The sequence below is a fragment of the Homalodisca vitripennis genome, unplaced genomic scaffold, assembly GCF_021130785.1.
Source record: "Homalodisca vitripennis isolate AUS2020 unplaced genomic scaffold, UT_GWSS_2.1 ScUCBcl_578;HRSCAF=2897, whole genome shotgun sequence".
NCBI classification, from domain to species: domain Eukaryota; kingdom Metazoa; phylum Arthropoda; class Insecta; order Hemiptera; family Cicadellidae; genus Homalodisca; species Homalodisca vitripennis.
In genome coordinates, this window is record NW_025776739.1 from 248,857 (window position 1) to 275,418 (window position 26,562).

Here is a 26,562-nt window from a genome sequence, read left to right on the forward strand (position 1 = left end):
AAACTTTAATTACTGCTATGGACGATTAGCTTACCTCCAATACAATTGTATACTCGTGGCCTGTGTATTCTAATCACATACTGTATGTCCGCTCATTCATTACAAAAATGTCTTTGATGTAATACCTTTGTAAGCAATACAACTGGAATTAAAGGTTTATTTGTAACTGTAAGTATTACAGTTCTTTGGTGATATATTCATCAGTTAGCAATTATATTTGGGAAATTGGTAAATCGCTGACATTTTTTACTTCTACTTGCTCATAACGATTTCATACTCGTTCTTGCCCTGCTGAAATATCAATTTTGAGAGACAAACCAGCAAACCCGTTGGCGGGAGCGGTAACACATGTTACTTTTTCCATTATCAAAACAAACATCTGAGGTGACGCGACTGACACCACCGCGTTGGCACTTGTCACGTGTTGCCAAAAAAAGTAAATTGAAAATCGAAAACGTTTCATTTAGTTGAGTTGACTATAGGAAAAAATTTAAACGTTTTTTGAAATTTTTGTAATAGGTCTACAATTAACAATAACTTTGAGTCGTCCTAGGAAACCACAGTTTTAAAAGCATGAGAACAAATATAATTTAAAAATGAAATTGTTTCCAGCAGTTATATTTATTGTGTAGGATGCCAACCAACACGCAATTAATACAGAAAGAATAATGATACACGAGACTAATAAATAGTGTAAAATAAGCAGTAAAAATAAAGCATTAACTACCATTAGAATACATAAATACAGTCACTGAACAATTAAATAAATATTAAAAAAACTAAAAAAAAACCGTATAGCTTGTTGTAGTTCGATTGTATCAAGTGGTAAACAATATTGGAGCTGGTTTATAGAACCTACTATACACAAATCTTAATGAAAAAAGTTAGAATTAACTTAAAAAAGTATATCACTTATGAAAAGGAATAGTAGCAAGATCGGCATAAAATTATGGAAATTAGAATGTTGTACGTTTAAACTGATTTTATAATTTTCTAAATACAATGAGATAAAAAAAATGGAAATTTATTAGCTGTAGCTTAAACAACATGTACATTTTGTCAGCTATTTACTCTAAAAATATGGCAGTGCTATCCTATTCATATCATACCTCAAATCCCACTCAAAACGCTTAGAGACGAAAATTCCAGTTTTATAGAAAAATTAGAAAATCAGTTTAAACGTAGTAACTTCAAATCTGGGAATAACATACTCCCTTATATTAAACTCTGGTTTCGTGTAATTGAGAGAACTATGCATACATGCATGTAAAAGATTAACGAGAAAGAAATAACACTAGTTTTTTGTACTTTAATGAGAGGTTTGGTTCGGAAATTTTGTATATAATAAGTTGTGTTATAACAAACTCAATTGAAAATTTTTGATCATTTGATCAATTTTACATAATCATTTTTATAGGCTACACAAGTAGCCAGCTTTCCACTGGAGGTTTAAGTAGAACAAATTGCCGATTATTGTTTAAGATATTTTATAAAGCCACTTGGTTTGTATTGAGTATTTTAACCTGGAGATTTCCACTTATATATATATATATATATATTTTATTTCTTAATTATTGTTTCTTAATTTTATTTTTATTACATATTTTATATGCCTTGACCCAAGGAACCAATCTCAAAAATGTCTCTGGAGAGTTTGCAGGCAACATGTAAACGAGCTAAGACAGCTCAACGTTGATGACTTCCACCCTACATTTCCCTTCTTAATTGATGAGGTTCTGATGGGTTCTTCTTGTAAGGTATTAGACTTGTATGTTTATCTTGAAAGTACCTTCCTCTTGAGTAAGGTACATTCAATAATTTTGTAACAAAAAAATTTAATAGTTAGTATTGTATTTTTTAAGAAACTAATGAGTACCCTTTATTTGCTGCATGGTGAGGAAGTATATCCAACAAACAAGGGTACGTCTTAATATTGAGCATCCTGAAGATCAAAACGCTCTTCGTGTTTTTATATCAGAGACACTTATACTACAAAGCAATGTTATCTAGATGAAGTGGAGTTCGTCTCGTCAGCTACACAACGCACTGCGATGTGTCTGAGACGATCCCAAATAACGGTGGAACCTACGTGTTTTTTTACATTTATATGTATACTCTACGTTATTGGTGGGAAAGGTTGATTTAATACGAATGTAATACTTTAACATTACTCCACAAGATTATGTAGGATCTAGGTGGTTACAGATCGACGGTGATACGTGATTCATTGGCAGGATTGCAAAGTCAGATACTTGGCGGAAAATTGCCTTGTCAGGTCTCCGTTGAACCCTATGAGCTGGAATTCCTGGAATCTCGGATCAACCACTATCTTCAGGATGCTCAATATTAAGACGTACCCTTGTTTGTTGGAAATACTTTCTCACCACGCAGCAAATAAAGGGTACTCATTAGTTTCTTAAAAAATATAATTCTAACTAATTAACTTTTTTTGTTACAAAATTATTAAATGTATCTAACTCAAGAGGAAGGTACTTTCAAGATAAAACATACAAGTCGTAAATTCTAATACCTTACAAGAAGGACCTATCAGAACCTCATCAATGAAGATGGGCAATGTAGGGTGGAAGTCATAAACGTTGGGCCGTCTTAGCTCGTTTACATGTTGCCTGCAAACTCTCCAGAGACATTTTTGAGATTGGTTCCTTGGGTCAAGGCATATAAAATATGTAATAAAAATAAAATTAAGAAACTCATAAATTTTCATCTAACTGTATGTACTACAGTTTTTATATCAGAAATCCGTAAATATACAAATTATGGGACTTGTCCCATATCTCACATCAGGAAGAAATTAATATTTGATATCTTTACATTAGATTATGTAATAATAACTCATTAAGCCAAGACATACTCGTTTTTAAGCTTAATAATATAAAATACTAGTTATTCAGTCTTTATGATTAGTTGTCTAATAAAAATATTTAGTAACTTACAGCATATTCTCCGTATTGTTTATGTTATCCTTAAATTATAATAATATGAAGTCTTATAATAATAGTTTCTAAATTGCTCAGATAATTGTAATTCTTTTTTTAATATAAATTCATACTAATGGTTTAGTAATTATCTTACTAACACAATGACATAATCTCCTTCTTAAGGGGTCTATTTTTACTATTATATTAAATAATATCTAGTTCCAATACCAATCGTCTTAACTTCCCTTGGGTCCAAAATTACGAAAAACAACTTAATTTCCGGTTACATATACTTTTTCGGTGTGTATTTATGTTTCGTTTTCTATTTTACCTGCCTTCTGAATGCTATATTTTTAATTAAAGAGATAACTTAGTTATTAATAAACCGGATTTACGTAATAAGTTTTGAAGCCAATGGAAATAATGGTTATTACTCTATTGTCGTGTGACCCATTGCTGTACTGCACCGCTGGAAGCTAATAGCATAATTGAGAGCTCGGCTGGGAGTATAAGATGTATGGGACTGTGTCACGCTAGTTTACTGTGTCTATTGGACCATTAACAGTAACAAGTACTCTACTAAGAATAACTAACCCACAAAATGGTTTGTGTATTAATAGATTCAGCCTATACTTGTTATTTTAAACTGTCCATATCTATTTATGTTGCTTTCCTTGGTCCTCATTCCTTCTTCTCTCAACTAAGCTAGTTCTTTTGTTTTCTGCATTTTAGCTGTTTTTGTTTTTCTGGCTATGCGTAATCGCCTGATATTGCCTCAAATTCACCTGAAATTTTATATACATTTACTATTATAACAAAACGTATTAAAGTTCAATAAATACTGCATAAACAGTGGCGGTAGGAAAAAATATAGAAACAAATCTTTCCAGTAGTAAGAGCCTTAATATACTTACTTTCTGGATATGCTTTGAGTAAAGGTTTGAAATTAACGGCTCATTCCCAATAACTGTTAACATAATTATTTTTATTATTATATATTGTTAACATAGGTATTGTTTAAAGGTAACAATCAATATATGTGTACACAGATATAGAAGCAAACAAAATCTAGTGTCTGGAGCTGTATTATATTATTGTATCACTACCTTTCTTTCTCCCTGATTATCAGCTTTCTCACTTTTGCCACATTTCTTATAGCAAATTTTGCACTGACTTTTATTTCTTTCGGTGGATCACCTAGGATCGCACTGCACTTGACCTCCTAGATGTAACAGGTACACTGTCTTCTAGAAGAATGGAGGCTATTTTTTTATCTAAAATTCTTGATATGATCTTTTTTGGAAAAGTTAAATTGTTAAAGAAGTGGCTGTTGACAAGAAGCATGCCCCAAATAAATTTAATGACAAGTTTGCTGTACCATTTCTCACATCTTCTGAGAAACTTGTTATAGGTGGCTGTTCGTTCGCTCATTGTTCGTTGAAAATGTTTGACTTTGTAAAGGACATGTTTCAGTTTTTTACAAATCTGTTAGTTTTTTTGTGCTCTGTACCGTCTCCTTTTTCTGCAAGTCGAGATTAAAAATCTCACGTTTGATTTTCCATTCCTAGAACGTGACCCCTTCTCCCGTTTCTTTGGCCAAGGTTTCTCCTATTTTTAATGGTTTTGATTTGCCTGGTGGATGGTATTTCTATTGATATGCATTGTTCCAATCAATTGAACGGAATGATGCAAAGGCCAAGTGGTGGGGGGACACTTATGTACCAGTTGTAAGTTAATAAATAATTAATAAATAAGTAAATAATAAATAACAAATAAATTTAATGACAAGTTTACTGTACCATTTCGAGAATTATACGCCACGCAAACAACACACTCAGTCTGCTGCTTTCAATGTTTGCTGTAAAATTCTACATACAGACTGAACATTTTACAATGCAATCGCTTGACGCTTAGTGTACGAGGGATACAAATAAAGAAACACGACTTTTGAAGTTATTTAAATTTTATTTGCAGTACTATTAGTTAACAGCAGTGTGTTTTAAATTTCCTTAATTACTATTTTTAACAAGTAAAAAACTTATACAATTTAATTATCTATTTGTACGTGTAAATTTACAGTAGTATGAATAAAATTAACATCTTATTATTAAAAATGTATTATTATTATTATTAGCACTGCTTTGTGATATTAATTAAAATCTTATGAAACACATGAAAACATATTTTGTAAATAGAAAACAAAACTTGAAACAAAACTGCAAGAAGAAAGAAAATTGCGGGAAGAATTTTAACAATGCTAAAGAATTACGGTACTACATCTGTAAAAACTAATAAGATTGTTATTTATTTGTGTGTGTTTCCAAATTACAGCTGTCAACTAAATAAACTTAAAATATCCATACTATAAAAAAAGTTATACGGAAATTTTTCTTTGTTTTATTATATTTAATAAACAAAAAGAAGCATACATCATTAACTTGAAACAAAATTTTATTTAAACACAGGATGTCTCTAAGAGATTTTTATAATTGAGGCAAAACAATCTACCTTTATCAGTTATCATCCTCAAGTAGCGGCTGGGCTAAGTCGTCATCCTCTTCCATGTCACTGGTGATCTCAAGATGAGTGGTTTCCTCTTCGTCTGAAGAACTTGACGATGATTCATCTCCACTGTCCTCTCCCAGATTGATTATAACCTCGTCAATAGCGTCCTCAGTTATGCCATCTTTTGCCCAGTACTCATTTTCAATATTTTGCACATGGTTAGTGTACTTTTTCCAAAGTGATGGTGAGACAGAAGTCAAGGCTTCAAGTACCAATTGATTCAATGCATCAAGTGACATATTTCCTGACGTAGTTTTTGTTCTTATGTGTTGTTTGACGTTGGCCCATACAAATTCAATCGCATTCAGATCGCACATGTATGACGGTAGTCTTAAAACGATGTGACCAAACTCTTCCAGTAATTTATCTATTTTAAAGACTTTTGTTGGTGGCTTTAATCTCTGAATTGCATCGTAAAGAGTTGCTTTCCTTACACTCGTTTCTTCTAAGTGTTGCCCGTGCCGTAAAAGCCATTGTAACATAATTTGCTTTGTGCTAGACTTGGTAGGAACTTTGTCATGTTGCTCGCCGTGGTACGGTGCATCGTCGATTACAACGACCGATTCCCCTGGCAAGTTTGGAATCACTCTTTCTCTTATCCATTTTTTCGAAATTATTAGAGTTCATTTGGCCGTGATAGTCACCTGTAGCGGCATATGCCCTGTACACAAGTCGCCCTCCCTCCAAAAATCCGTCTTCTGAACCTATATCAACAACAATTAATAGATTTTTTTAGTTAATGTCGGGTAAAACACCATCAATATCCGGGTATTGCCAACATTTTTGAAAAGTAATATTGCTGTCGACCCATGTTTTATCAAGGTAGAATATTGTTTTACCACTATCCCTGAACTGTTTGATTTGTCTCAAATACTTATATCGCCAATTCACGATGTCGGGTCTTTCAACAAGTATTTTTCTTTTGCAACCACATTTTCTCCACTTAAACCCCATTTCCTTAAGCACTCGCCGGAGAGATGTTTCACCCCACTGGAAGTTTATTTTTTCCTTTAGCACAGGAAGAAGTTCCTTGCAAGATGGGACATTTTTTTATTTACATAAAAATCTCTCACAGTGTCCAACATGACTCTCCTATCGAATCCGTCAACAGTTACGTTTCGATAATCTGGCCTTTTACGTCTTTTACCAGGTGTGCTAACTTTTACGTTAGCATCAACATCATAATTTGGTCTATTTTGACACTAATCTGCCTTGTGATTGAAAATATTTAAAAATTGATTTATTCTTGTTTTGATTACTATTTCTGTCTGAGAGTAGAAAATCTTATTCACCTTTGGCAAGTTGTTTTTCATATAATTTAATATATTTCTTGAGATGTCGGTGAAAGTTTCAGCAAGACTTTCTTTTCCTTTAAAAACTGACGTTAAATAAACACATTTCAGATTAGACTATACTGAAAGGTCGGTATAAAACTAATTACGTGGTGGACTTTTACTTGCTAAAAGAAATAAAACGGAACTTCTTCTGAAAATAAAAGGTTGTTATTATAATAAAAATTAAACTAAAAGTTTAACCCTTCCAAGTTTTTTAATGATCAAAATAAAAATGAAATCAAAAGATCTTTTCAAAAAAGATTTATTAAATTCAAATAAATTAAAATATATATCCTTTCACTCAAATTTAAATTCTTCTAATAAATTTCTGCTCTCCTCACTTACTTTTTTGGTGCTTCGATATATTTATATATTACCATATATCGATTCGTTCTCACTTTACTTTATTGAGTATATTTTAACTTTATACTCCTACAATAAAAAGTTTCTTGAAAGCACCTATAAACAGACAACAACGGATTACCAAATAGCTACGAAAATATTACGCGATATAGAGCAGAGTTTTATAAAAGGGCAAACTATTACATTTTAAGCTGGGTCACATCAAATAACCGGGGTACCTAGAAAATTCAAAAGGGTGAGACTCAACGTACAAATTATTTATAATATGCAGCAGTCTAGTTACTCGGTAAGCTTCAGTACAGTCAAGATACGTGAGTGTAGGTGTATAGGGCACAAGTCTTCGGTTTATAGGTTAGCTCTGAACTGGTCGCTAGTCCCAGTCTACTCCCTTACCGAGCAAGCAGAAACCCGACAAACAGGTTACGTATGTAGTAAACTTTGATTTAACTGACAAAACCAAGACGTCACCCCCGGTCTCCCTCAAGCCACGCGCCGCGGTCACGTGATTTGAGAGTACGGATGGTGAGCGAATACAAAATTAATAAATTTGGTACATTTTCTCACGGAACCTGTTTTCCACGGGTAATTGCTGTAAAAACATAACAAAATATGCCCCCACTAGTTACTCTACTTTTATAATTGGTAAAAGACTGCTTCTGAAATTTTATTTGATCAATAATATAGACCTTTAAACAGTATTTAGTATTGGATAATATTCGTATTTAGCTATCTGATTAGACAGTCGACACTGCACTACAGTATTACACTGGCTACGACCTGCGGTTGATTGCCGCATGTTTACGAGTAGCTGTAGCACCTGTTTCTACATACATATTATTTCAACTTATTATTCTCTAAGTTATTTTTATGTGTTGTTGGTCAGTTTAATTATATGAAGTGTAGGGGATAAAACTTTAAACTGGTAAATGTTTCCTTAGTTACAACAGTTAGACTTTTTAATAGGTTTTTTAAAACATAACTAGGATGTCAGGTTTAATAGTGTAAACATTGCATTGAATTTGTATCTTTGACATGGATTTTCGTTTTCGGTGTCCCTGGTCTAAAAATACATCGACATCTAAAAAACGTAACAAGATTTTTATAAATATTGAAACTCATAAATATGACACTAATGAAACAGTTTATTACGTTGACACATTACGTCCTAATTCCATCCTACTTCCATGTCATATGAAGTAGGATATATTATCAACTATGTACACATTATCTGTAATAAAACTCCTAAAAGTACAAGAAATACCTAAGAATATCTCCCGTATTCTCTTGTTACAGTAGTCGACCACTGACTACAATAGCCAACCGTAATGATGTCCTGCTTGTTATTCTGTTTGTTTCGTTATGGAACAGAGACGGTCTTGAACATACGTTATCAGTACAAACCTTACATTTATGAGGATTAGCAAATACAATCTCTTGTATCTATCCAGCAGTCGATTACTGGCTACAATAACCAAGCGTAATGATGTCCTGCTTGTTATTCTGTTTGTTTCGTTATGGAACACAGACGGTCTTGAACATACGTTATCAGTACAAACCTTACATTTATGAGGATTAGCAAATATAATCTCTTTTATCTATCCAGCAGTCGATTACTGGCTACAATAACCAAGCGTAATGATGTCCCGTTTGTTATTCTGTTTGTTTCGTTATGGAACAGAGACGGTCTTGAACATACGTTATCTGTACAAACCTTACATTTATGAGGATTAGCAAATACAATCCCTTATATCTATCCAGCAGTCGATTACTGGGTACAATAACCAAGGGTAATGATGTCCCGCTTGTTTTTCTGTTTGTTTATTTATGGAACAGAGACGGTCTTGAGCATACGTTATCTTTACAAACATTACATTTACGAGGATTGGCAAATACAACCTCATGTCTATCCAGCAGTCGATTACTGGTTACAATAACCAAGCGTAATGATGTCCCGTTTGTTTTTTGTTTATGTCGATATGGAACAGAGACGGCCCTAAGCACATGTTACCTGTAAATACCTTATATTTATGAGAATTGGCAAACAAGTTTTTTGGTATGTAACAAGAAGTTGATTACTGGCTACAATAGCCAATTGTAATGTTATCCCGCTTGTTATTCTGTGTTTGTCGTTGTGAAACACAGACGGTCTTAAGTATATGTTAGAGAATTGGCACTTACATTTATGAGAATTGGCAAATAAGATCTCTTGTATCTAACAAGCAGTCGATTACTGGCTACAATAGCCAACCGAGATGATGCCCCGCTTGTTATTCTGTTTGTGTCGATGTGGAACACATACGGTTATGAATACCTGAATATTGTACATTATATTTTCTCTACTAAAAAATAAGCCAGCAGACGGACCTACAACGAGATGATTTTATGAAGCACTTTCTAGGTGTATAATAACATATCTTTTATTTATCATGCTTTTATAACACCGAAATGAGTTGTTCTTACAAATACTGGGAACTAATGGAATAGGTATTTCATAGATGTAATTTAACGTTCATGCTAGTTACAGGTTTTTTATAGGATCCAGGTAACCAGATTGACGGTTGTACGAGATTTATTGGCAGGATTGCAAAGTCAGATACTTGGCGGAAAATTGCCTTGTCAGGTCTCCGTCGATGTCCTGAGCTGGAATTCCCGGAATCTCGGATAAACCACTATCTTTTACTGCTTATTTTACCCTATTTATTAGTCTAGTGTATCATTGTTGTTTCTGTATTAATTGCGTGTTGGTTGGCATCCTTCACAATAAATATAACTGCTGGAAACAATTTCATTTTTAAATTATATTTGTTCTAATGGTTTTTAATACAGTGGTTTCCTAGGACGACTCAAAGTTATTGTTAATTGTTTAGTGGCTGTGTTTATGTATTCTAATGGTAGTTATTGATTTATTTTTACTGCTTATTTTACACTATTTATTAGTCTCGTGTATCATTATTGTCTCTGTATTAATTGGGTGTTGGTCGGTATCCTTCACAATAAATATAACTGCTGGAAACAGTTTACATTTTTAAATTATATTTTATTCTATTTCTTTTAATACTGTGGTTTCCTAGCACGACTCAAAGTTATTGTTAATTGTAGACCTATTACAAAAATTTCGAAAATGTTTAAATTTTTTTCCTATCGCCACTCAACTAAATGAAACGTTTTCGATTTTCAATTTACTTTTTTTAGAAACGCGTGACAAGTGCCAACGCGGTGGTGTCAGTCGCGTCACCTCAGATGTTTGCTTTGATAATGGAAAAAGTGTCATGTGTTACCGCTCCCGCCAACGGGTTTGCTGGTTTGTCTCTCAAAATTGATATTTCAGCAGGGCAAGAACGAAGATGTGATCGTTATGAACAAGTTGAAGTGTAAAAAAAGTCAGCGATTTATCGATTTCCCAAATATAATTGCTAACTGATGAATAATCACCAAAGCACTGTAATATTTATAGTTACAAATAAACCTTTAATTCCAGTTGTATTGCTTACAAAGGTATTATATCAAAGACATTTTTGTAATGAACGATGAGACATACAGTATGAGATGAGAATACACAGGTCACGAGTATACAATTGTGTATTGGAGGTAAGCTAATTGTTCATAGCAGTAATTAAAGTTTGAATGAGCCAAATCGAAGTCAGTACGTTTGCCGAAAAATAATTTTTATCATGTGAGAGAGTTTAATTATCTATCATCTTTTAAGAGAGGAGGGCTAAATAACAAATGAGCAGGTTTGTTTTACTCAAATAAATTGACATATTTGTCAAAAAAAACGTATATTTAGTTTTCTCCATTCTTCTCTCGTGAGTTGGAAAAGGTTTTTAATTGTAATCGTGTAATTAATTGAAAAACTAATAAATAGTGTTATACTTACATTATATTTATATATTGTTCTCAACAATGTTGCATATAACATTATTATGGGTTTACTTTAATTATTTATTAAACATGGATACATTCCAAAACATAAAATTGTGTTCGTATAAAATATTTGTTTAGTTAGTTAAAACTGTTGTTATAAAACCATATTTTAAAAAAATGTCATTCAGTCCCCGTAGAATATTGCTCACTGAGCCTGTGTGGTAGGTTGTATGTCAATCAGTACGTGGATTTTAGTTCTTTATCCAGTGTTAGTGTTGGATGTCACTCGCCCTGTTTGTCGAGAGTATGTGATACCCTAGGGTTATACTGATTCTCAGTCCCCGTAGAATGTTATTCGGCCAGCCCGTCAAGAGCTTGTGTGTCAGTCAGTCTCTTGATTTTACTTTTAATGCATATTATTATACAATATTTCCGAAGGAGACCGGAACACCCTTACTTCTATCCTGGTTCAGCAGAGGTACTTTATAATTTTAATATTATCTGAATACGACTCCCGTTGTAATAGGAATGAATAAATAAACATTAACTGTGCTTTTAATAAAAACCTCATATTTAGCGTTAGACAATATATTCAGTCACCGTTATTGTTACTTTTGCAGCCAATTAAAAAAAAAACACACAAAAAACCATATATTAATTTTTTTTTATTGAATATGTTATATGTTGGACGGCGTTGACCTATTGATGTCGGGTTTGTGGCATTTAATGTTACTAATAAAATCCTATAATTATTTATATATCCGCTTTTCCTCCGGCTCCTTGCGACCTTACCTAGGACTGTAACTGTCTATTTAATACATGTTAAAATAGTTTTTCGTGTTTTGTAGCTTTCTTTTAAGCTTTTCATTAAGGGTTAAATATTAGTAAGTCGTCCTGGGATGTATTTGACAATTTTTCAATAACATTCCGACAAACAGTAATTTAAGTAAGACAAAAATGCAATATAAACGAAATTTCTTATTTATGTTGACTCAAGAACCTCACCGTGAAGTTCGGTAGAGTAAGTTATGATTGCATTGTTTAACAAGTGTGTGTTTTATTACTATTTTATATTGACGACGATACTGCATTATATGTTGCCGTTAAAATACGAGATGTTTTTGTATTTGTTGTCACTTTTAATATTAATAAATGATTTAGTATCCTAAAAGTTTTTATTATTCACAAAAATATTATTTATAAATAAATTTAGCGTCATTTATACAGGTATAAAATGCATATTTTAAAGGAAACGTTTAATGAAATTCATCAGTGAAAGTGTTTATTTATTTTGAAAATTAGATTAAAACGGGGATAGTTTTAATGTAAAGACATTTTTAAGACCTCATCGAAGTTCAATTTCGGGCTGTAAATAGGCTTTTTATGTGTTTAACTCTATTAGATTAATAAAACGCTTAGGTACGCTGGGAATGAATCTGAGGGTTGACCCACTATGTCAAATTATTTATGTCACTGTGGTGGAGTCCAACAGTCATTTTGAAACATTTTGAAAAATATTTATATTTTTATGTTCTAACTTAGTTCATCTAAAGTTGTATCAAATGCTGTATAGCTGTTTTTGCATGTTGGGAGGATAAACATGCAACAATCTTTGATAAGGTTTGTCAATATTTAAACTGTGACTGACATGAACAATGCACATCTAACAGCAATTTCGTTTATTAGATATTTGCTGTATCTTGTTCTAGTTAACAGGAGTTATAAAAAAAATGTTATTTGACATCTTTTAAGCAATTTTAAATGCACGGTAATCTAGGTGTCCCTTATCAAGTAATCAGATTAGGGTTACAAAATTATTTAATAATAGAGTGATACAACATGAAACCAAATAACTAAACGACGCCTATTGTTTGATTATTAACAAGTTAAAAGCTACATGTACGGATTTACGTGCACTAAAGTCTTGTTGTATCCTGACAGAACACTCTTGTAACAGGAAGCGGAAGTGGAGAGAGGAAGCACGGAGTAGTAGTTGTCTTAAAACCTTTATAATGTCAAATTTAACGCCAAAGCTTTAGCGTTACCTGACGTACATAGTTTATTTTTGCTATTTTATGTATAGTGAAGCTTATGGTAACTATGGCTATCTTATATATCGTTCATTCATGAGAAAAGTGTCCCAAGTCAAAAAACTTAAACTTTACAGGAGAGCTAATTGAAAATTTGGTCCATTTGATTATGCGTTTCTCGCCTTGTACATTAAATGAGCATTGATGAAAATATATCCATAACAGCTTAAAATATATCAGCTATTGTCTATAAATATTTCAAAATGCACAAATAATACACATTTATTTATAAATATTTTTTTGTTTGTTAACTTTGAGTTGTGTCATTTTTATCCTGATATTATTTATGCCATCATGTAGATTACAGTTTGATTTTGGAAATGACATCGAAACGACTAAGACTGCAATTAATTACAGTTTATTTTAAAAAAAAATAGTATTACAAACAAACGAGTATTGGAAGTGATTAAAACATTACTGTAATGAGTTCTAAAATTGTGCGTAAGTGCTAGGAATTACATGTTTATCAACCAAGTATTTCAAGTCTTTCTTATTGTTTGAGGAAAGTTCTAGTCTAGCATTATAGAGTTTTTGGAGGAGAAATTCTGAACATTTTCGTAACACTTTCTTGGACTTCTTGGTACTTCTTCTTTGTTATCACTGTTTCATTTACCCACTATTTTTTCAACGAACCGTTGAATGGATATCTCTTCAAATTGTACTTTTTCATAAAAGGTTGTCTTATATTTGATTTTTAAAGGAGAATCTTTTTCAACTCGCACAATCTTGATGTCATTCCATTTAACAGAGATACCTGAAAATTAAGGGGTCAATTTATACTCTGTTTTGTATAGTGTACACAAAAGATGAGAAGTGTTAGGTCAAGGAATGGCAGTAGGTACATAAAAGAGTTATGATTAAATCGTAATGGTCTGATGTTCAAAGTTAATAGGTCATTAGAATATTTATATTGGCAACGTAAAGCAAATAACTGAATATAAAATTGATGTTTTAAGTTATCTGAAAAAAAAAACCATTTGTTACAGGTTGATGAAAAAATATCACTGACTTTTTATAAGTAACAAAAAAAAGTTGAAAAAGGTATTTAATCAGCTATGAGACATTGAAAATGTGGCTTACCTTCTTCATTGACAGTTGTATTACATCCAATGTTATCCCATAAATCTTTGAAGTCTAGGAAGTCTTCATGGCTGAGTTCATGAACTGTATACGGATTGGATTTTTTCTTTGCTGTCTTTATAAGTGAAATGTATTGTGCTGGAAATTGGGCCTGACTTAAGACATCGTTTTACTTGTTTTTCTATCATAAAATGTACATTGTCACCTTCATTTTGACTGTGACCTTTGATTAAGAAGTTATGAGTAATCGACTTGATAGGCAAATGTTCGGCAGCGTTATAAGAAAACGTACTTTTTTTTTGCTGGCCACTGCAGTTATCTGAGTAGAATACGAATTGTATCTTATCCTTTATATGTTAACCTTTTTACGCATGTAATTGTAAATGCACGTAGCTATCTCACACGATCCCCTTTCCTCCTTCACTTTCGTGCCATGTAAAGCAAAACGTTGAATTTGTTTCAGTTCACATACAGTAAGGTTGAAAAGGTTCAGTTTTGATTTATAGTACATTAGTGATACTTCTCCTTTCGGACAGGGTAGCACAGCTTGTAGATCATAACAAGCTACGACAACTTTGTCGTTTATAGAATATTTGTCTGATTTCTTTCTCAATAGAGATAAGTCTTTTTCCATTATATTCCTTTCGTAAGTATCTTGTAGCTTGGTCTTTTCATTAATTTCAGCGCTAATGTATGAATGGCATAGCTCACATTGATTTTTTTTTGGAACAAACACAGAAATATTGAATTCTTTTGTGAATATTTCATAAAACTTTTTGTAACTTCCGGACGGTTGTTGCAAACTTTTACAATCATCAACATAATCCCGATGAAGATCGGAAATACATTTGCCCCCTTCAATATATTCTCTGCTGGTATTTGCCCTCAGATAGTGGCTTTCTAATTTAGCAATCGAATCTATATGCCGCCTGATTCCTTCATTGACTGATTTGTCTTCATCAGTCTGATGTTTGTTATAGTTTCCTCTTAGATCGTCAGCAACAAAACCCTCAGTTGCCAAGTCTTTTTTGGAAATAACTGTTCTGATTGGCCGGTCGTCAATATCCAATGTGTTTTTGGAGAATTCTGTGCAAACACGAATTCGCTTCTCATTAACTTCATAGTAAAAGGCATGGTTTGGCTTTCTGTTGCTTCCTTCTTTTTTGTATTGATAAGTTGGATTTATGGACACCATGTGTGAGGCTACGAAGTCTCTTTGACGAGTTAAATCTCCAAGTGCCCAGTAACTTTGAAATATCTGTAGCCGTTCATTTTCATTTATTTTAGTTTTACAGCTGGTCCTACAGTTATCCTTGCAAGGTGGTTTCAGCTTTTTCTTTGTGAATTCTTTTTTCGTCTTAGATGACATAGTATAAGTCTATCCACTGTTTCATAGTTTTTTTTATTTGTCTTTTGACTAATTTTCTTTATTCAATGACCTTTTTCCCGATTATCAGTTAGTTATCAGCATTCCCTAAAAGTATGTTGTATTCAACATTTTCATCACCTCCGTCAGAGCCTTCCGCTATTACTTCAATTGCATCAAACATCTTTTCTTTTTCATTTTGCACTTTTACAGTAGAAGTTTCAATTCTTCGTGCAGCTATTTTAGTTATTATTTCATTAACTTTCCTGTTCTTTTGTGTTTTTAAATCATCTTCTAGGTCGGGTGCATACATAGGATCCTTATCTGAGTCATAATCATCTGAGTCAATAGAAGAATCAGCGTTGTTAAAATATTCCTTTACTTCTTGATTTCGTTTAGGCCGTATATTATTCCCCAAATTTGAATTAACGACGGTACTATTGGACTGTCTTTACTTGGAACCGAGTTTGCCTCTTTAATTCTAGCCTCCTTGTCATGAACCATAGCCCTAACCGTTATAACATTAGGATTATTGTATGGTGTACCATCTTGATTACCAGTTTGAAATTCAGTGCGGGATTCAGCAGACTGTTCAGGTTGTACTGTAAACTGTGCTTGATCAACGGTAAGCTCAGTTTCAGCTACTTCTTCTCTAACCACTATCCACTCATTGTGCAAATTTGGAGTGATTATACTAGAACTAGGGTTTTCATTTAGATTCTTAGCCAACTTTAAAATTTAGTGAAGTTCTATTATTCATTGTTAATCTAAACGTACCAAGTCAGCAAAACTAATAAAAACTTTACTAGAAAATTGGCACTACTCAAAATAATTCAAAGAAATAAGTCACAACACGAATTTTTGTAGGTTATTTCTACTACTTAACTGTCACAACTCAAAATAGTGCATTGTTCGTAGATCAACAATGAGATTTTTTTATTATTATTCCAAGCAATAACGCCACAACTCAAAATGTGTCAGTTTTCAAGTGCATGAAAACTAAAAACTCACGCTTATTTTCCTGCAATAATGTCACTACTCAAAATATGTCACTTTTGCTGAAAAAGTGTAGCACCTTACTCTGAAACAGCTCAGTCACTACCGAGATGTGTCATTCTTCCTGTTACAAGATAACTTAAAATGGTCTAGAAGAAAAGTGACACTAGTGCTTTCTGGCGGAACCAGAGAGAATTAGACTTCTGACGTTTTTGTAGTCAAAAGGTCTTGCATTTTACAGACTGTCAGGTCCGTAAACACGAATTGAAAAATTTTTTAGTTGTGACACTTTACTTATGAATGAACGATATGGCTATATGCCGAATCGATCGTTGTTACATGTGACTTATTGAAATGTGTACACTATTAAGTTGTGGCTTCATATTGCATTTATTTTCATTAATACTCTTTCAGTACAAGCTGACTAGAATTTTAAGAAATTAACAGAAACGTTTTTACTAATAAAATACTTTATCAATGGATCTGTTAAAATTAATAATTGATTTAATTTTAAAACTATATTTAGACGCAGTATTATTACCGTTAAGGGTGAATGTTTTTATGCAGTAGTTCTTAAAATGGAGGTATCGATTTTTCGATAGCAAATAGCGTGAAAAGGAACAGAACTGGGGTGTTGCAGCCGTGGCCGACAGTCTCCCGCTTTACACTCGGCTGAACCTGCCAGGATGTCAGCGATTTCCGGTTTCACGGTTGAAACGACTCACTTCAACTGTCAAAGTGCGACACTTAAAGGGGAACACTCCATTTACTTCTTCTAAGATTATGCAACACATTTTCATCCTTTTATACGACTTTAAGAATTTATTATCCTTGGTTAAAACGATTTTCAAATGAAATATTACAATGTATATACGCTTATTGTAATAGCGATTTAATTAAAAACGCTCGAAATTTAACTGTAGGAGTTGGCTTTAATTTATTCGTTCATTACTTATTACAATATTATAATTCAGTTCCTAAACATTTTTCGTTTTATACGCTAGTTAAAACAGTTTGAAAAATACTGTCAGCTACAATTTATTGAAAGCTTTAAAATCTAATTGCACAATTGAATATCATTCTTGAACCCAGTATTGATCACTCAGGTAATCGGTGTGTATACCTTGTATAGTTCTTGCCTACACAGGATTCAGATACGGATCTATGTAGTATTCAATTTATCGTGGTAAGTTAAAATTATTTAAATTGGTTCAGTTTAGTACTGCTTTTTTAGTTGATGAATTTAATACAATATTTAAGTAAAATTTTCCAAGTAATCTCTCTATAAGCAATTAGTGCTTGAATTAAAAGAGAAACAGTCGAATATGTAAATGGAAGTAATACAGTTGACCTTACAAAATGTCTCTGTGAAGGATTATAAGTTTTTTTATACCTGTACTCAAAAGTATTGGAGAGTTTTTAAGATTACATATACAATTTTGAATGTTTATCCTTTGAGACTTTCATTGTGATAGTATGCAAACGACTTTGAAAATGGAGACTCTGATTACATTTTTGAATATTTACGGTGAAACACATGTTTTCCATTACTATGTTTGTGATGTAACAAATTGAATAGTGGAAATTTCACACAACTATTTCCAGGAGCGTAAACGACCACTACCACGCCCTTTGAAATTTATATCTCTTTGCAATACTATAATATACGTAATTGCTAAAAATCGTAATAATAGTAATTTATATACCGGTATCAATAACTTTACAAACTTGATAAATAAATAAGTTAACTTTCACAATGTACATAAGTCTAGAAAATATGTGTATAAAAAGCTCTTAATAATAGAAAAATTAGCAAGATTTAATAGTACAAAGATGACCGTCACGCACATAGACTGATACGCCGGCCAATTTCCTGGCTCTTAAATGGGTCGCAAAAATCGTCCGTACACTAAGCTGAGGATGTCGAGGCAAAGATTAATTTGTAACCTTGCCCTTGACTCCTGTTAATGGCCATTTAAAAATCGAGTTGAACTGGGAACTGCAATTGTGGGAGGGATTGTGGGAGAACGGTATCACAGGTACATCGCAAAGTCAGTAACCACCCCCGTGTTTACAAACTCAAAATCTTGACATCAGCTACATTGTCAATTGCTTCAGTGAATTTAAATGTTGTTCCATCGCATAGCCTCTGTGTGTTTTGTTCTTTAGAAATTTGAGTTGTTTCACTTTCAACCGATTGAAAAAGCTGTTATTGTAACTAAGAATCCTTAATTTGGAAACAGATCCTTAATGAACTAGCACCGAGCAAACAATTCTCCACTAAATATTCTGTGCGGTCCACAATGACCGCACAGAATATACACACTCACAACGTCCACCCTTGCTTCACATACTGTTCTACGCTTATAATTACTGGAAGAGTATTAATAGTTTTCAAGTTAATTAATTTTTTGTATTGGCATTCCTCTCACGGTTCGTCATGCTCTTGGAGTGATCAGGTTGTTCACTTCAATGTATCTTGGGAAGTGGGAAACTTTTAGCAATAACATAAAAGTAATCTTAAGTAGTCTATATCCCTTTCTTTAGGTAAAATAAGTATGATTAATCCTGTTCTATATGAAAGGAAAAGGTATAAAAGCGTAGTTATAATTATTTTTACCCATTTAATCTATTATGTAGTGTGTTTCTTTTTGTATGTTCACGAATATTAGTGAGTATTTAGCTGAGACCAATTAACCCTTGCTTACTATTAATTTCATGGTTTTGTTATATTGTTTCCTGCTTTATTTTTAATTTATTTGGTTTTTTTTAATTTGGAAATTCCAATTTTTATCTATTTATTATGCTTGCAACTACTATGAATTGTTTTGATTTAATAGGTAAATGAAGTTAGGAGATTTGTATAATATAGTTTAGATATGATTTTATATAAATAAATAAAAAAATAATTCCAGGTATTCAAGTTTTTATGAAAATAAGTATTTAATGATTGTAAGTAAGAGATCAAACAGCTTTTAGCGCTGATAGAGTAAACATTGGGGATTGGTAGGCCTGACCCTGCCTTGTAAACACGGTATGTGTATCACTCCCGGATATAATTTAATTTTCAATAGTCTCACTTACATTTTTAACGTAATTTTAACTAATAACAACTTGCCCTAAATGTATGCTTGCCTAAGTTAAACACGGACATAGATTTACGAGCACGTAAGTAATTGTCAGCCTTCATAACCAACAATCACGCTAACAAGGTTAGACTCGTTCGGGGCAGATTAATCCACGTTTGTTGAATCGGTATCAGACGCACTTCTTCATCTGCTAGACACCCGCCGCAATCACCAGCATCAGTGGCTATATCGGTAGCGTCTCCGCCTACAGCCGCCGGGGTTCAGTAGTTCGATCCTGACCTCTGTCCTTATATTTTTGTCAAACGCTAGACAATATATTTTACTATTGGGAGTGTTGTATATATTGTAAATATTTTTTAACTGTATATATTGCAAATATTTTTTAACTGTATGATTATTTATTGTTTTAATATTTTATTGACTATTGTAATTTATTAACCAGTATTTTAAAAATGACGTTTAAATTGCTGAACAGTGCCGGTAAACAATACTTAACAGTGAATAATTTTAAATTCAGACAAACTAGGACATTGACTGACGGAACAATATCTTGGCGATGTACTAACAAGGACTGCAGTAGCTGGGTCAAAACCGACAACAAAAAAAGTAAAAATAATAAGCGAAAAACAGGAACACAGACACAAAGGTCAGTGCGGCAATTCGATATTGACTTCCAGTACGCCGCCGCCTTCACTCGCCACACCACCCGGCTCCGCAGCCTCTACACCCACAGCTGCGCTGCCGCCGCCTTCGCGCGCCACACCACCCGGCTCCGCGGTCTCTACACCCACTGCTGCGCTGCCGCCGCGGTCTGCCCTAACTGATACGTCGCTCACCGCCTCGACGCCAGCCACCGCTTCACCTGCTGTCACCGCCGCCACACCTACTCATTCAGCTCCCGCTACACCTGCCGCCGCATCATCTTTGTTGGAGTCATCTGCCCAGCATTCCGACTTAATTAATGAAAATGTGGCCTTGAAGAAAAAAATTGATGAGCTCAACACAAAACTGCAAACGGTACTAAACCATTCCATAGAATCGGATCAACGTTTTGCTCGAATACACGACCGAAATTTTTACCACCAAACACCCATCTTTAGCCAATAGTCAAAAAAGTTCAGTGCATTCCCACCAACATACTCAGACAGAAACGCATTTTCCCGATAAACTTCCACAAAGCCAGAATTGCACAAACTGCCATATATACAAAGAAGAAATCTTAAAATTAATTGAAACTATTAGAACTCTTGAAATTGATGTAGAATCGCTGAAGCAGAAACATACATTACCGGTACCTTCTCACTCGTTAACCCTGAAAAATAGATACGAGGCTCTGGAGACCCTGAACGACCAGGACACCACAGGGTTTACTACAGTAACATCATCAAAAAGAAAACAAAGGCACAAAAATACAGCATGAAAACCCTAAATTCTCTAAAAAAAAATATCTGTTACGATAAAAACAAAAGAAAAACCGCGCACACAAAGACATCGGTTTCCTTCCGCAACGTGACTGTGATTGGGGACAGCCACGTTCGTAACCTATCAGCTATTTTGAGGAGGAGGACCTCTGCTTCAAACATCGTTGGAGTCTGCAAGCCAGGCGCGGGACTTCTCCAAATCAAAACCACTACCCCACCACCAGAAGACCACTGCTTCGTCCTAATTGCCGGGACGAATGACTTGGCTACCGGGAGACAAGACATAATATACCAACACATGGAGGAAATCATTCAGCAATATTCCAGCAACTCGAAGGTACTGGTGTCACCGCTGCTACCCAGACATGACCTGCCTCGTGACAGTCCGTCCACAAGAAGGTAGCGCTCGCCAACAACTACATGAGCGAACTATGCGAGCGCTATAAGGGTGCTGCTTTCCTGGACATTAGTGACCTGAGTCGTCATCACTTCACGGCTCACGGCCTTCACCTTACCACTGCAGGAAAGGCTATACTGGCTGACCTCATTGTGAAGGGGTTGAACAGCCCGCCCAGAACCTTCAACAGAACGCCGGCAGAATCAGCCCCGAGACCGCCACTGCCGCCGCCGACGCCACCGCCACCGCCAACTAGCGCCCAAGGCCACAACACCTACGCGGAGGCTGTAACTCAAAGACCTGCGGGAGCGTCTACCCTTCCAACAACAAAAACTGTCTATGGTGTAAATAAAAATAATGCTGTTTTTTTAGGGACCCCGGACACCAGCGCCGGACTAAATTGACAAACGAAATAAATCAACAACAGAAGCGCTCAAAATTTCAAAATCACGATTCAATACGACTGCTTCATCAAAACGCGCAATTAGCGACAAACAAATTGGATGAAATTCAGCTCATGTGCGAGGACTTACAGACTGACGTACTTGTAGTTACTGAAAAATGGTTTCAACCACAAAAACATTGACCCGTTGTCAAATCTCAAAATTCAAGCTGGCAAATTCGTACTGTCGACAACTCTCCAAAGGAGGAGGAGTCGCAATTTTTTGCGAAAACGGATTTCACTTTTGACCTCTGTTTGCATCAAAGAAACGATTGAAAAAGATTTTGAAGCAGTCGGAATCAAACTTCACACGACAAAATCCAAATTGGCTGTCATCGGAATTTATAGGTCACCCAGTGGAAATGTAGAGAACTTTTTTTCCAAATTCGAGGCCATGCTGACTGACCTAACAAATCGCAAACAGGAATTTGTCATTATGGGTGACTTCAAATATTGACGCCTTGGACAGATGCCACCCATCCACAAAACGTTTGTCTGATTTGTTGAGGTCTTTTGGCCTCATGCTGTCAGTCACAACAACCCACTCGCGTGACAGCAACATCACAGTCAGCAATTGACAATGTGATCACCAACTTACCAAGTGTCGCAGTTGAGGTGGTTAACACAGCAATATCAGACCACTATGGCCAAGAGGCTAAAATCAGTGGAGAAAAAATTTTAAGGGAGCCCAAAATCTCAAAAACAATAAGAGACACTAGGCCACAAAATATCGCTCTCCTCAACGCATCTCTTTCCAAAGAAAAGTGGGAATTCTTGAATTGGTCTCAAACCTCTAGAACAGAACTTTAAAGTTTTCACGGAATGTTTTAACTATCATTTAAATGTGTGCTGTCCTCAAAAATCAATTAAATTAAATGTTGTCCCAAAAGGACTAACAATAAATGGATCACTAAAGGAATTTTGGTTTCGAGAGAGAAATTAAAATTTTTTTCTCCGAAATTCAGAAAAACCACTTCAAATGAAGATTTTAAATTTTTTTTTTCCGAAATTACAAAAGAATTTACAGAAAGGTGATCCAAGCCGCCGCGAAAGCAAATGAAGTCTCAAAATCAATCACCTCGTCAAAAAATATTTCTAAAAACAGTTTGGGGCATCATAAACAATAAAAACAAAACAAACACACAGAAAACAATCAAAATTAAAATTGGGGATAGGCTTGTGGAGGATGCGACTGAGGTTGCGAACGAGTTTAACAGATTTTTCGCATCTGTTGCTTGTGAGCAAAATCCTTGTCCACCACCTCCTCAAGTAAACCCCACGCGTATACAGGGACCAGTTTCCTCATTGGCACTGGCTCCTGTAGTTGAGGAAGAGATCGTGAAAATCATTCAGCAGCTCCCACCCAAAAAAACAAACGATATTAATTTGATGTCGGCGTGGCTTATAAAGAAAATGCTCCAAGCATATTGCCAAGCCACTAGTCCAATTAATAAATCAGTCATTTGAAGAAGGAGTTTTTTCCCCTCGCTCCTAAAAATTGCAAAGGTGAGCCCAATCTTCAAAAAAGACGACCCATGCTCTCCAAATAATTATCGGCCTGTCTCTATTTTGCCTGTTCTGAGCAAAATTTTTGAAAAAATCTTTTTACAAAGAATGCTTCAGTTTTTGAATAATCACAACCATCTTTCTGAACACCAATTCGGTTTCAGAAGGGGCAAGTCGACAATTGATGCAATTGTGAGTCTTGTTGAAATGGTAGTAGAGGGATTAGAAAAGTCGAAATCTCACTTTAAGTGTATTTCTCGACTTAACTAAAGCATTCGACTGTGTCGACCACGTGAAGCTGCTTGACAAACTTGAATCCCATGGCATCAGAGGGCGTGCCTCTTCAGTGGCTTAGCTCATTTCTAAGCCGCAGAAAACAGCTTGTTCAAATCTCAAACAAATTTTCCGAGCCGTTGCAGCTGAGATATGGAAGTCCCTCAAGGATCAATTCTCAGTCCAATTTCTTTTTCTCATCTATGTCAATGACATAGACTCATCACTACTGCACGGGAAACTTGTGCAGTATGCTGATGACACAACACTTTGTTTTACCAGCAAATCCAAAATGATTCTGGAACAACAAAAGCTTTTCTCGACGTCAACAGTTGTGTCCAGCACTTCAATAGCCTCAACCTCAAAGCAAATTCTTCAAAGTCAAACGTCCTGACTTTCGCACTGCGATCAGGAAATCTCAATGACGGTGTGCAGCCGTATTATTGGAAGACACAGTGCTGGATGAAGTCGAATGTTCAAAGTTTCTGGGAATATTCCTTGATCGAAGATTGACTTGGAATGCTCACATTGACCACGTTTTGTTCCAGACTGTCCTCAGGCATTTATGTCTTGAGATCTTTAGCCAAGTACTGCCCTACTCAGGTACTGATGACGGCGTATTATGGCTTGATCTACCCCCACCTCACTTACGGTCTGGTGTTATGGGGAGCCTGCGCAAACAACCATTTCTTCCGAGCATTCAAAATTCAGAAGCAAGCGATTCGCATAATCGCAAATTGAAATTCCGAGAATCGTGCAAAGAAGCCTTCAAAAACGTTGCAACTGTTGACTCTGCCTTGTCTCTACATTCTTGAGACAAGCTCCATTTTGTTTGTCCAAATGTGCATTAACCCGGGGCCCGTGACATACACGAGTATGAGACAAGAGGCAGAGATGCCTACCGAACTGGAAGACACAGGACGGGGGGGGTTTACGAACACTTGCCCTCCCAGGCAGGTATTCGGTTCATCAACAAGTTGCCAGATCAGTTAAGAAATGCCCCAACGCCTAAGTGGTTAAAAACTCGTTTAAGACGCTTTTTAGTGTCGCAAGCATTTTACAGTGCTGACGAGTTTATGGCATTCGACTGGGTGACCGCACAATTAGCAAAACTGACTACCCGGCGCTGGAAATGGGAATATTGGCTGGATGAATGTGGAGTTGGCTGAAAATTTGTACGTTTGAATGTGGTTTTGAGGCGATGTGAAAGTTTTAAAATTTTAGATATTAATTTTAGAATATCTTGACTATTGCTATACATGTGATTATGTCCTGGCAATAAAAATTGATTTGATTTGATTTGATTTGACATTCCAGAATGCTTTAAATATCTCAAGAAGTATTTCGTCAAATTTTTGCCTCCTATAATATAATTTTAAAAAGTTCAAAGTATCCTTATATAAACATATTGTTACCTCAAAATATATTTTAGTTCGTATTAGTGCAATACAATTATTATTACTAAATTATCTCTAATTTTTTGTTTTTAGTAAAATGCTGAGTTGTATTTTAAGTTGTTAGAAAGCCGTAAACAAAAATATGTATTATCTGGGTTTTTATTTTTATATTTGAAAGAATGAATTTATTTAATTTTTGTAATAATTTGTTGACATCTTCCTTGTTTGCTTCACTTTTAATTATACCATATACTCATGAAATATACGGATATAAAAAATCTAAAGAATAAAAGTGGTTTATAACTACTTATATTTTTTATATTAAAATTCGCACTTTTATTTTTTAACTTTTGCATATTAACATTTTTACATCCTGGCTATCCAAACTTAGGAAAAGGTATAGTTTTAATACATATGCTTAAAATTGTGAACCAGTTTCAAGAAACTTTAATTTGTGCTTATTTTTAAATAATCCGTTTCAAGATGGTGGCCGTTTATAGTTACACGAGTATAGAATTGTATTGTTATATGTGAATATTTCACTGAAAAATCCAAAAAAAAACCTATTTTTGTAAAATTTGACGTTGAATAAAATGTTTTGCTGACATGGGCTCGATGCGGACTTTTCCCAATTTCATAGCAGTGGTGTCCCTAACATCTATACAAACTTTCAGCTTTCTGGGAATTTTTGCAAGGGTCAATGTCTAAATTGACAGGACTAATATACGCTAAAAAAGTATTGTCATGAAAGATGTCAAAATTATAGAGTTCATAAACTGTTTAAGTGTAACAAATCTATACAGTATTGAACATTGTTGTCCCATTATTGTTGTGCAAATTAAATATCTAAACTAATAAGGCTAATCTAAACTAATTAGTTTGAAATTAGGAAATGGGAACCATGTATAATCTCAATCCATGATTATCCTTCATATGGTTTTTGTTCTCTTGATTCCGGGAATACAGGTAATAAGTCTGAAAATCTTGCTATCAAATTGCTTTTGCAAATAATGCTAAAAACGTGTAGAACTTTTCAGTTCGTATATCCACAATGGCTTGGCGCAGAGGTGAGATACTTGAACCTAGAATGACTTTTTTTGCTGCCGCTGCCATCTTTCTACTTTCCTACCGTCCTTCAAATAATGGTACGAGGTAGCCACTCTATTTTAACTTTTCCTCCCTGCTTATGAAGCAAATAAACTCGTCGGAAGGTGTTGCATAGATCAAGTCATGTTTTAATGATATAGGATCCACGAAAGTTAGAAGAAATATTTTATATTTCAATTATTTGTTACACACGTTGGAAAACTATTGCCTCCGTTTGGGCAGACACATCATTTGGCCTTATATAGGCATTGTGGTTAAGGGATGTGGGTTCTGGTGATGTCAATATAATTTATTATTGTTACTGTATCAATTTAAATTTTAGGTATAGGAAAC

General features: G+C 34.5%; 1 protein-coding gene across 1 annotated transcript; it reads left to right on the plus strand.

The window, feature by feature from the left end:
* Positions 1 to 6,022: 6,022 nt before the first annotated feature.
* On the plus strand, positions 6,023 to 21,791 carry LOC124370880 (verprolin-like; the record flags this gene model as incomplete). The annotated part of the gene is made up of 3 exons (XM_046829184.1): positions 6,023 to 6,075; positions 20,364 to 20,703; positions 21,492 to 21,791. Coding segments are annotated over exons 1-3 (693 nt in total), but the record flags the coding sequence as incomplete, so codon positions are not given.
* Positions 21,792 to 26,562: the final 4,771 nt, after the last annotated feature.